At 41.2% G+C, this 12,255-nt stretch overlaps 1 protein-coding gene across 1 annotated transcript in view; it reads right to left on the reverse strand.

The window, feature by feature from the left end:
* The window catches only part of CABIN1 (calcineurin binding protein 1), a 160,136-nt gene that overhangs the window by 138,932 nt on the left and 8,949 nt on the right, over window positions 1-12,255 (reverse strand). The window contains exons 6-12 of the mRNA XM_018565909.1: window positions 10,826-11,006; window positions 9,635-9,764; window positions 6,621-6,770; window positions 6,241-6,527; window positions 5,018-5,020; window positions 4,193-4,358; window positions 2,128-2,261 (exon numbers count right to left, since the gene is read on the reverse strand). Coding sequence (XP_018421411.1) covers window positions 2,128-2,261; window positions 4,193-4,358; window positions 5,018-5,020; window positions 6,241-6,527; window positions 6,621-6,770; window positions 9,635-9,764; window positions 10,826-11,006 — 1,051 coding nt within the window. The remainder of the gene's footprint in view (window positions 1-2,127; window positions 2,262-4,192; window positions 4,359-5,017; window positions 5,021-6,240; window positions 6,528-6,620; window positions 6,771-9,634; window positions 9,765-10,825; window positions 11,007-12,255) is intronic.

The following is a 12,255-nucleotide window of genomic DNA, read 5'->3' on the forward strand; positions in this document are numbered from 1 at the left end:
TCTAAATTGATGACCTGTGGGGGCTTTTAAAGTGTCTTTTATTGACTTTTTGGGGTACTGCAGTTTTTCGCCGTTTCACGGTCGCACGCAATCTGTAAACTGGGCATGTTGGGTATCGTTTTACTCGTTGTAACCTCATCTTTTATATTTCATTAAAAAAATTGGTAATTTGTTGTGTTTTGGGGCATTTAATTAAATTTGTCACTAAATTTTGGGGTTTAATAAGGAGTTGCGCTAATATTGCGCAACTTAAAAATTTTCAACTACCACCATTTTATTCTATAGGGTCTTGGCATTCAGAAAATATATAATGTTGCGGGGGTTTTACGTCATTTTCAGGCCTAAAATGTGGAATATAACATGGGTGCAAAAATTGAAAAAAGGGCCTCAGTCATGAAGGGGTTAATGCAAGATTATTTTTCAGTATTCAGCGCTGCGGTACTTTGACTGACATTTATTCCGTCATGCAACGCTGTCCTGAAATGAATTTTATACCATTTTTTGGGGACAGATAGAGCTTTCTTTTGGTGGTATTTAATCACCACTACGGGTTTTATTTTTTACTTTATTAAGGAAAAATTACCAAAATTAAGAAGAAAAAAAAAACTATTTCCCCTATATTAAATTATAAAACATTATTACCCAATTATTTGGTAAAATATAAAACGCGGGGTCACGTCAGGTAAAAAGACACCAAACATGTCAAGCCTTAAAATTGCGTGCGCGAAACCTAAAAGAAGTACAATGTCCAAAATTGGCCATAGGCGACACTTTAAAAGCTTTTACCGCTCATCAGTTTAGTGTTATCAGTGATTGATGGCCCTACAATTATTGCCCTCACTTCGACGTTCACGGCGATATGTGACATGTGTAGTGCAATTGTCCTTTTCGCGCACTGGCGCATCGAACACGTATGTACGTTTATATGTGCGTAAACGTTGGGGTGGGGGGGGACTTAAAAATGTATTTATTTTTTAGTTTTTTTTTTGTGACTATTATTTATTTTTTTAAACTTTTTTTTACAATTCTTGTTATTGCTATCACATAGGGGGATAACAATCTAATAATGACTGGTGTCCTTTACATCTGTATTGCAGGTGCAGATTACAGTATTATGTTTCTCTGCTTGTACTTCTATTATCTGATCAAGGACTAATTCATAGGTACCTTTAAAAAAAATAGTAATAGTATTATCATCCTTCATACGTGAAGTGCCAACATGACATGGTATGCAACACTGTACATTAAAGGAATAGAAAGTTACAGATGTGACACATGGGGGAAAAAAGAAAGCAGTGCCCTTGTGAGCTGACACTCTAAAAAGGCACGTTAGGCAATTATAAGCCCCGTGGGCCAGAAACAGCCTGCCACAAGACTTTCTTAGGCCTGCCAGTCCCGATTTGTGTTCAAACAGGGTTTTGTTTTTTTAACTAGCTAGCGCTTGGAGCGGCAATTCAGCCGGCCACCCTTTGAGGACCCTGCATCTCCATGTTTCTCCTCGGCACCTCCCTCCTAGGCCGCAGGTTTCCTCACACACAGGAATGTCATATAATGGATGACACTTGTAGTGCCCTCACACACAGGACACCAGGACAGTCATATCATCATTATATGACAATCCTGGTGTTCAGTGTAGGAGGGCAATAAAAGCGTCAGCAGTCCCCCATTTACAGTCTGCTGACATTTGTAAAGCCCTCATACACAGGACACCGGGACTGTCTTATAATGATTAGTGGGCCGGAGCTTTGTACCCCGGCAAGCAGCAGGGTTAACTTTTTCTTCTTCTTTATGCCCGGCCCCTGATTTAATCACAACCCTCGGCATGGCCCATAGTAAGTTTGGATTTGACACCCCTGATCTAAGGGCTTGTGTCAAGGGGCAACTGCAACTCCAGGGTGCTTTCAGGTACACCCAGCCTGCATCTAAGACACTTATGAGATTATTTTGAATTTAGTGACAGGTGCATTTGACCTACAATAATCTACTTCTGACTTGTGTTTGACTCTAAGTTGCATCAAGCTGGTTTTGCATTACGATTAACTTGCATAGTGAGAAAATAAGTTTTGAAATCAACAAAAGTTCCTGTCCACAAGTCATAATAGTACAGGAATACACTTTGCCACCGACCTGACTCCATGAATGTAGTGGAATCAAATGACATCATATGATCACCAACTTGGAAATTGGCCTGTTTTAGGTCTGATTGCATCTCATAGTTGCCTATAGAATCCTCTTCTTCCTCTGAGTCAGATTTGCGTAGCCTGGAAGAAACACAAAACACTTAAATATATAAAGATCGCAAGATCAACAAATGTAAAATCTACGCTTTTATCATCAGCAGAGTTGACACCTTGTAAGAAATTCGAACCTTTATTCACTCAAAAAAATCAAGCACTGTGATGCATTCTAACAACGCACAGCCGCTTACTTGCATGTTGTACACCATTCATTTATTATTAATTTTATTTTCTTATTTTTTTTTACTGTTGGGGTGGCTTTGGGGAAATATCAGGGGTCTAAATAGATCTATGACATTTCCTTTTTCAAATAGAAAAAGAAATTGAGGACACAGAGTACTCAATCTCTTTTTCTGAAGCCTCAGCACTCAATGAATAGAAAGCACTCAGTACAGAGGCTTCCCATTCAAAACATTTACTATCATCCAGTTATGAATGGGTAGAAGCCTCTATACTTAGCCTTCCACCCATTGAGAAACTCATGAATGAACATGAAGTGATGTAAAGCATAGTACTATGTGTCCCCAGTTATTTACAAACACTGGACTGATCAGCTGATAATATCAGATATTTACCGATCCTCCACTCGGCCATCTGACCCGTTCAGCCACAGAACAGGCGGTGATCCTGGATTTGACAGCAAGCTACTCTGATCTCCTCCTGACATGCAGAACTCTCTCCTCTGCCGGCCATTTCTCCTTGGATTCCCCACTGCCTCAGCCCATACAGGCAAGGGAGAGCAGTGGGGATCAGAAGAGAAATAGATCCCAGCATGGAGCAGCCCCAGGCAGGAAGGACAGGCTGCAGATTGCGGCGGCCGGCAGCGGCGGTGACAGCTATTATTTTACAGGTGACTGTGGGGTGAACTGTTCTGGTACAAGTTCATGGTGATTAAAGCAACCAAGAGCTTATAGCTAGGGATGCACCAATACCAAGTTCCGTACTCGGTACAAGTACAGATACGTTTCAAGCTCCAGGACTAGACTAAACAAAATTCAAAAGTTAGGAGGCAGCTGTCATTTGTAAGGAGCACACAGAGCTCCTGGGATTTGTACATCTCTGTTTTAATGTACGATTTTGTTTTTATAAATATAAATAAGGGATGCACCATTTTTGTAAGTACAAGTACTGATACATTTTTGTTAATTGTCATGTGACAGTTTATCTAAAACAATACAGACTAATGATTCCAGGACAGTGGTGGAGCGCCAGAGCCAGGTCCCAGCTGCAACCGCGGTAGTTCTCATGAAAATGCCAAGTATCGGCACTGGTATCTGAAAAGTATCGGTGCATCCCTACTTATAGCAGAACAGTAAATGTCTCCAACATAAGGGCTCACTGAGCGGGCCAGCTGCAAGCGGTTGTGTTCCGCCTTAAGTCTTGTATAGCAGCGAAAGGGTTAAACATCAAGGAGCAGCATCCATTGTAAGAGATTTATTCAGCATTTTAAATGGCTTTAAAAACCCTTTGACTTTAATACCACTTTAAGACATTAGAAAGGATTGGCTACTTCTATAGGTAAAAGTAAAAAAAAAAACAAAAAAAAATCACCTTTGAGCTGAAGAAGAAATATTACTTACAACAGGCACTGATTCTGCACTAATTTCCAAGGCTTAAGGATGTTTGATCTGACTAACATGCATATTAGCTATATAAAAAAAGGTGCAAATGTGGGTGTGCACCCTCATAAAAAACAGGGATGGTCCAAAAATTTTACACACTGTTATGCAATTTGCCTAGTCTAGGCTTCTTGCACATGGGTGCATGAGGCCATCTATCGTAACTACTGGGCACATTTCCATGTATGGGATACACAGCTACGGTGTACAGCTGTCCATAGTAATGACTACCATGCATGCATATGGATTTACCCCTGCGCGGGTTTACGCAAGTAGCTGCATTAACTATTTCTGGCACATGACCAATGTACTATATAATTCAGACTACAGTAATACCTGGAAGGTAAGAATTTTATTAACAATTCTTGAAAATCGATTCTCTCCTCCTTTTTGCATCTGGTGTTACGGACACGGGCAGAGCGTCTCTTAGCTGTTTCTCCAGCATCCTCTGACACTCTCTTCCTCTTCACACCTTTCTTGCTCTTGTCACTTGCTGACTGATCTAATTTAATGCAAACATTTAAAAAAAATAAAAAAGGTTACTTTGAACACTTTTAAGACACAGCTAATGGAGATCCTTTCTCACCTAGAGTAGTAGTGAATAGTAATATTTACTGCTACATGCTGTGCATGCCTAGCCTAAGGTGAACAGGCCAATTTAATACAGCTCCACTGCATCCTATATATCATTAACAGTTCACCAATTGACCTGTCCCAGGAGCTGCTATTTAAATCCCTCCTGTAATATAGACTAAGAGGCCAGATTATTATGACCACCCCATCAGTACTTCGTTGGGCCACGAGATGACTTTGTTGGGCCGCCTCGTGACTCCACGAGATGTTGAAAGGTGATGCGAGGAATCTGACACTGCACTGTTTCCCTTCTGTTGCCTTGTACCAGTCTTGCCACTCTCCGTTCTGCCCTAACATTGACTAGTCGCTGACGGACACAATTCGCACATTCAGATTTTCGGCTGACAGTCCAGTCTTTAAACACTTTAACAACAGCTGCTCTTGGACCTTTTAACGAATTCTGCTGTTTTGCTGATACTCGCTCCATGGCTCCGAGCGCCAACAATCATCCCACGTTCAAAGGCTGTTAAATCGCGTTGTTTACCCATATCTTCAAAAAAAATCACTTCTACTGTCGTGGTAAACAACCTGCTTCCCTATTTATAATGGTCTGGCCCTCTAGCAACTTCAGCGCAAAATTATAGCTAATTTGCCTACAAACGTCAGGTGGTCATAATAATCTGGCCACTCAGTGTATACCATCCCATGCCAAGACAAATCTTTACATATTCTGTACTGCATAAATATTTGCTAAATACTTAAGCTCAAGTTGTTGCTTTAGGGTTTCCTCCATTTCAAACTAGAAAAAGTCTGAAAGTCATGGAATAATTAGGCAGGATGTCAACTGGGAAGCAAAATATTTCAGAAAGAAAATCTTTATTTTGCAAACACCAATACATCGATTAGATTGCAGAATCTTGTGAGCAGAGCCCTACCTTTTTTTTGTTTTAATGAAGGTAGTGTATTTGCCCCGTGAGGCTACAAGCTTACTGGCTTGTCCTAGATCTCTGTGAAATCTGCCGATTCTTTTCCAATAAAACATAACAGTCTCTCTCTCTCTCTCTCTCTCTCTCTCTCTCATAATAATAATATCTCTCTCTCTCTCTCATAATAATAATATCTAATATATCTAATATATAAGACCCCATAATTAAAGAAATATTCCCTCAGCCCCCAATACTGGCTTTCAAGCAACCGCTGAACCTGAGAAGAAGATTGGTACGCAGTAAGCTGACCCCAGAACAGGCACTTACCCAGAATGGCAGAGTACAATGCAATAAACCCCGCTGCAAACTTTGACAACATATATGTGACAGAAATACAGCGAGTCACAATAACAAAGCGTACACCATTAAGGTGTCATACTCATGCACATCTGCTAATGTGGTGTTCATGATACAGTGTTCAGCATGTGACAACAGTTGTTACATTGGGGAAACTGGCCTTAAGCTGCATCTCAGGATGAGCCTACACAGGAGTTCCATCAAGAACCACTAAGAGAATTAATATTGCACTCCAGTGGGACATCACTTCTCCCAGAAGGATCACTCAAAAATAAAGTACTAAAAGGGAATTTTAAAAACTCTCATGAAAAGGAAAACATTTGAGTTGAAAATTATTTTACATTTCAACGCCATAAATGAGGGACTTAATGTGGATTCTGATTTTCCGACACACTACCAGAACTTTCTATGAATCTACAGAACATCACAATATTCATGTATGTCGTATATCTCTGATCTGTTTAGGGTTTATTATGTCATCCTATGTTTATTTGTTCCGTCTTTTGATTATCAGGAGGCAGTCTTTACCTTGTGCATTGCAGGGATCATTGATATTCTGAGGAGGCAGGGAAGGAGTAGTAGAGAAAAGTGAAGAAACTGGTTCTGGTACTGTAATAGTTGGTGTTGTAGGAGTCGAGATGCTGGGTGCATCTGTGGATTTGCTTATTGGAGATGAGGTCTGGAGAACAGGAGGAGGTTGCAGTGCATCTTTGTAGTCTGAAAGGTCAACCTTTTTTCCTAAACTAGGACGAGGAGGTTTACAGGTTGTTAGGTGACGATACATAGCCAGAAGGCTTTCACCAAGACACTTCCACCTAGAAACAAAAAAAGAGAGATGTTAGCCCAATTGGTATCCGGTTACAAATTCTACTTTATACGGACACCTACAGTAATTTAATCACACTTACGTATAAAATGGGATTGGTTGCACCAGCTTTAAATCAGGCTCCTGCTTCCTCACATTTAAAGCCTGTCTCTTCCTGCGCAATTCTAATGCTTCCTCAACAATTTTGTTTGACTCTTCCTCACTGACATTCACGTCATGAATAGAAATGTCACTGCACAGTAAATACAGAAAATACATTTTATGACTCACAAACTCCTGATAAGTCAAAGGGTTACACACATACTGTCCATCAGTATCATTCAGAATGTATAGAATGGGAGTGAATGGGTTTTTTTTTCTCGGTATTGAATCAGAAACATAATAAAACTTTATCATAACATTACAACAAAGTAAACAGATGCATCCAAAACATGCCTTAAGCTGGCCATACCCCAGCAGAATTTCAGTTGCATAAATTAGATTGTGGAACATTCATTCAATTTTCTAATAGTTAAAAATAGTTCTAAATGTTAAAACGACAATCATTGTTGACTGTAGTGACCAAAAAAAACAACGGAGGAGCAGGATAGAAACATTTTCTCAAAATAATTAAATTCTAGCAGTGAATATGGTCTTTGTTCTGGAAATTCATTTCATTCCAAAGCAGAATGTTAAAATTTAATGAAATTTCGAACGACATTGATCAAGTCTCTGATGGAATCATCGAATGTTCTGATGAGATTTTTCATATGAACGGTTTGCACATAAATCTACCAGTGTGCAGCTCCCATTCCCTTTGTCAACATCAGTCACAAGTTACAGTCACACAGTTACAATACACAAGTATCACTTAATGTCAACTAAAGAAAATCCCATATACATATATTTATACATCTTCTGGTGAGTGTAATGCAACACCAGATAGCAAACAGATTTTGCCAATTTTTTACCTAGACAGTCTCTGTTCATGCACAATAATTTTATGGAGCCATAGATCACTAGGTCCATTTCCTGAAAATCTCTTCCCTGGCATAGTACAGGAATCTAAACTTGTATCCTGTTTTTAGTGTGTGTTATTCCAACTTCTTTGAAGTGACCAAAGGGTGCCATTGTTTACCCAATTCTAAACATGCAGGTTCTGGGGTTTTCAGCCTGCACTTGGCTCGCTCATTCAGCATGCTGATTCCAGGTAAGTGGCTAATTAGACAGTGAACCCAGGTTCGCAGTGACCTACCTGGGACTCGCACCTTAGAGACAGAAATGGCAACTCCCATTATTCTCTTCTCACAGGTTCCATTTAAATTAACCATGTGCTGACATATAGATAGTACAGGTGCCAGCATATACCTTAAAAGAGAACTAAAGCCTAATTTTTTTTTGGCTTTAGTCCTCTTTTGGGTCAAATAAATACATTTATTAATGTACAGTACTCCTGTGACCACTACTGCTACTGCCCCCTATATGCTTACAGTACAGAGCAGCGCGGCAGCCAGGAAAGATCCCGACAATATTGCATCACACGCCGGCTCTAAATATTGGGAAGAATACATTTTACTCTCCCAAAACATCTCTTTTAAAGACTATCTCTGGGGAAAAAAACAAAACTCCCTTTGCGGAAATCAGATTTAAATCTCAGCAGCCCCCTAAACCAAGCAAAATTAAACTCTGGCCACTCCTTACTCACCTCACTATTGGTAGCTAAATGTGATCCAACAGACTAGTGATGTCCCGATACCAATACTAGTATTGATATCGGGGCCGATACCCGGCATCTCCGCGAGTACTTGCACTTGTGAAAATGCCCCGATTCTTAAGGCCGATACCGGCTCTTTAAAGTTTTAAACAGCAGCGGCTGTCCGAGTTTCCACGCTTGTGGGGACCTCGGCAGCCTGCTGGGGACCTTCAGGTAGCTGTCCATGGCAGTGCCTGTGCGGTTCTATAGCCCCTCCTCATGCTTCCTGGCGCAGGCACAGCCATGGACAGCCCCACACTGTGCAGCAGGGGTTCCCAACCACCACCAGTCACCAACTTGTCCGCGGTCTCCTGGGCAGTCCAGCTCCCAATTCGGGGCCAGAGATGAGAAGAGCGGGGCAGTGCAGCCATGTCAGAGCAGAAAGTGGGGTAGCATGGCCGTATCCCCAAGAGAGCAGGGCAGCGCGGCTCTCTGTCAGTGCAGAGAGAGGAGCAGCATGGCCATGTCAGTGAGGAGACAGCGTGCCTCATGGGGAGTGATGCCCAATGGATGAACTGACAGCTCTGCACCAAGCCATGTTACAAGGTAATGACCCCGAGTGTGTGCAGCCCTCTGTTACATGTCCTCCCTTCATTTTACACCCAGAGCAGCCTGGACTCCCCCTATCTGCCCTGTGTTATTGTATCTGCACCACACTAATCACTACCACCCTCTCCCTGCCACCCCACCACCCCTAAAACCAACCCACCACACACCCCCTCCCTGCCAACCCATCACATCTGTATTGTGCTCTGGGGGACATCTGTATTGTGCTCTGGTGTGAAACTGCCCTAAAATCATCAGGCTGAGTTGTTTTAGCAAAAATGTGACATGTCCCTTTAAGAAAAAGTATTGGTAATTGGTATCGGCAAGTACTTGTACTTGGTCCTGAAAAAGTGGCATTGGGACATCTCTACCACAGACCAATATCACAAAGACCAGAGCTCAACTTTAGAGAGGAGATGTAAAGTGTATAACTGAGCATCCCAGGTCTGGGGGTTCCTGAGGCATACAGGATAAAATCTGCCTAAACATCTGCCCCCTTTCTCATACCTATGGGTACCTTTACACCAACAACAAACATCACCTTCATACAATAAACCATCTCTATATTTAAGGCAAGTATCTAAGCACACTAGAGAAACACATTTTGAAAAAAATCCCTTAAGCAATATTCATCTTTATATATTAAAGCTGTTAAAACCACCAAAACAAACCCCAAACATTTAAATGGATACAACATAAAAGGGAGTTCATAGATAAAACGGTTAGTCCTATTCAGGTCCACTGCGTAGGTTGTCAATAGTAACAAAGAATCAGGAAGTGCCAGTACCATATTTTACAGATAAATTAATTATGCTCACCATTTCATAAACATACGGAAAGAATCTTTCCTAAGACCTGGCTGCTCCTCAAAAATCTTCTCCTTAAGTACCAGGCCTTGGCTGTAGCGACAGTCTCTCTCCAGAGCCTTACAGATGAAGTACAGACAATCTGTGCACAAGACAAAAACACACCATTGCTGGGTTTTCATGCAAATCAATACATCTATCCATAAAAACAATTTGCAGAGCTATTTGTCCAGTGAAACTGCATGAACACTCGCTCTGTGCAAATTAACCAGCTGTTATGAGAATAGGGCAAAATCGAATGTTCTTAGGGTGCTTTCTCTTCTGATCAAATGTTCTTAGGCTGTTGCTATATTCCCTTCTGTGTAATAGAGAACAGCACTCACCAGTAATATGTGTAAAAGGAAACAATGTTGTAACTATTGTGTAATAATGAGCAAAGGCTTTAAGAACTCCAGGAAAAGGTTTTCTTAACCCTTGCAGTGAGGCTACCCCACACTGCAAGGGTTAAATGCTCTTCTTTTTTTTTTTTGTCTAAGTGCTAAAATAACAAATATATATCACCCAAAGCTCCTAGCCAACCAGCTGTCACAGCACTCCCTCTTGCCTGTCCCCTCCTGTGCTGCAGCATGAAAGTTTCCTCGGCATCCTCACATCTATACACAGTGTATAGAAAGTGATGATTTACAGGACCTTAGACCGCTGCAGCAGAGGAGAGTTTCTAGGGACCGGTCTAAGAGCAAAACAGCTCAGACCATCGGGTGATTATAACTTTTTTTGGTTAACCTCACCAAAAATGAGCAGTTAACCCTTGCAGGGTGCAGGTAGCCAAACTGTGAGGATTAATAACATTTTTCCTGGAGTTCTTCTTAAAAGAAAAACTGCAGGGTTACAAACTGTTAAGTGTAATGAGGTGTATGCCACCTTCTGGTTCGCTGGCTATTATTTACAATGGACACCTTTACTGATGCCTGGAAGTAGAGCCATCACTATACCCTAGGGCTGACTTTTGAGAGGACTGATTACTTTAATGGCTGTATTGTCTAACGAGAGAGAGAAAGAGAGAGAAAGAGAGAGAGACTTATTCCCCTTTCCTGCACACAACCACTTATTCCCCTTTCCTGCCATGTGTTGTTAACATTGTACTGACCTTTGTATGTCTGCAAACTAAGTCTTCGTCCATTTATTGGTCTGGGCAATACTTACTACTATAATCACTGATTGTATACAGGACCAAGACCAGGTTATCCAGACATGGCCAGTGATCAGGATTACACTGGAGTCCTTCTTCAAATGCATGTCGGGCCAGTGGAATGCGTACAAGGCGAAGTGCTAGTTGACCAATCTTGTACCATAAGTTAACGTCAGTAGAGTCCAGCATAACAGCCTGCAAAAATAAATAAATAAAGACAAAAGAGAAGAAAAGAAAAAAAAAAGTCAGACAAAAATTGAACTGCTTAATTTAAATCCATAATTCTGATCACTCACTGAGAGTCACACAGAAGACCGATCTGGGCAAAAATGTAAAACATTACCACCCAAGAGGTTGACCAATATTGTGGATCTTCTTCTTAGCCAGACTAAGGAATGATTTGGTTGACAGAGTAACATAATAAGGCTGATATAATAAAGAAGTTGAGAATCCTTATTGAATAAAATTGTGTGAGGCCCCCTGTTCACACTTTTGCAGATACAGCATGCTTCCGCTTAATGCTTCGGCTCCTTTGTGAATAACCCTCTTAGTATTCAAAAAGCTTCTGCACATGATTGGGTGTTCAAGGTGATCGGGAATTTGCGTTTCGTGTTATTGGATAAATTAAGTAAATATTCACACATTTTTGTCAGTGAAGATTCTCACCTTCTTTAGGAAATCAGCCTCAATGAATGCACACACAGAGAAAAATGATAAAAACACATGAAAATTGCTGTCATTCAGTTTACATATTGGGGCAGACTAGATAACCTAGTATAAAACATACCTCTAGGACCATGGTCAAAAACGTTATACAGCAGCCTACTAAAAACTAAATATTGGGGAGGTAAATAACATATTGATTTCTTATGTCCCTAGGAGACCTCGACAGTCAGATCTCTAATTACACTCCCAGTGCTGCACAATTATCATGACCCTTACAAGAAGGGGTGGGGAATCCACCATTATTGTTGTAATTTACATTATATTATTACACTGCCATAGGAAAACTTGGACCTCCTTAAAGCGACAATAAACCTTCAGGTTTTTTTTTATCTTTTAATTAATGGTGGCCAGACTTACTATAAAAATATGTTTCTTTATTGTTTAGTGTTTTTAATGTCCTCGTATCCAGACTGTTAGGCTCCTCCCCCCATCCCCGTATAGCTGCCTTCATAAGCTAGCTGATTGCTATGGATGCACCCGGACGGTCACGGCTGTGCCCGCTCCTAGATGTGAGAGTCCATTGAGACACACACAGCGTGCAGCCGGCCACGCCCCCACCATGCAGTCACAGCTTGACTGACGGCAAAAGGAGCCTATGGCGACTCTACCCTCAGTACACTTCTCCGCATCCAGAAAGTTTGGGGAAGCCCGAGTATCTTCCTGGTCGTGGCAGAGGAGACAAGTGACTGCCGGTAAGTGTGTGTGTGCGTGTGTGGGG

Source organism: Nanorana parkeri, unplaced genomic scaffold (assembly GCF_000935625.1).
Source record: "Nanorana parkeri isolate BGI_ZX_2015 unplaced genomic scaffold, ASM93562v1 scaffold899, whole genome shotgun sequence".
NCBI classification, from domain to species: Eukaryota; Metazoa; Chordata; class Amphibia; order Anura; family Dicroglossidae; genus Nanorana; species Nanorana parkeri.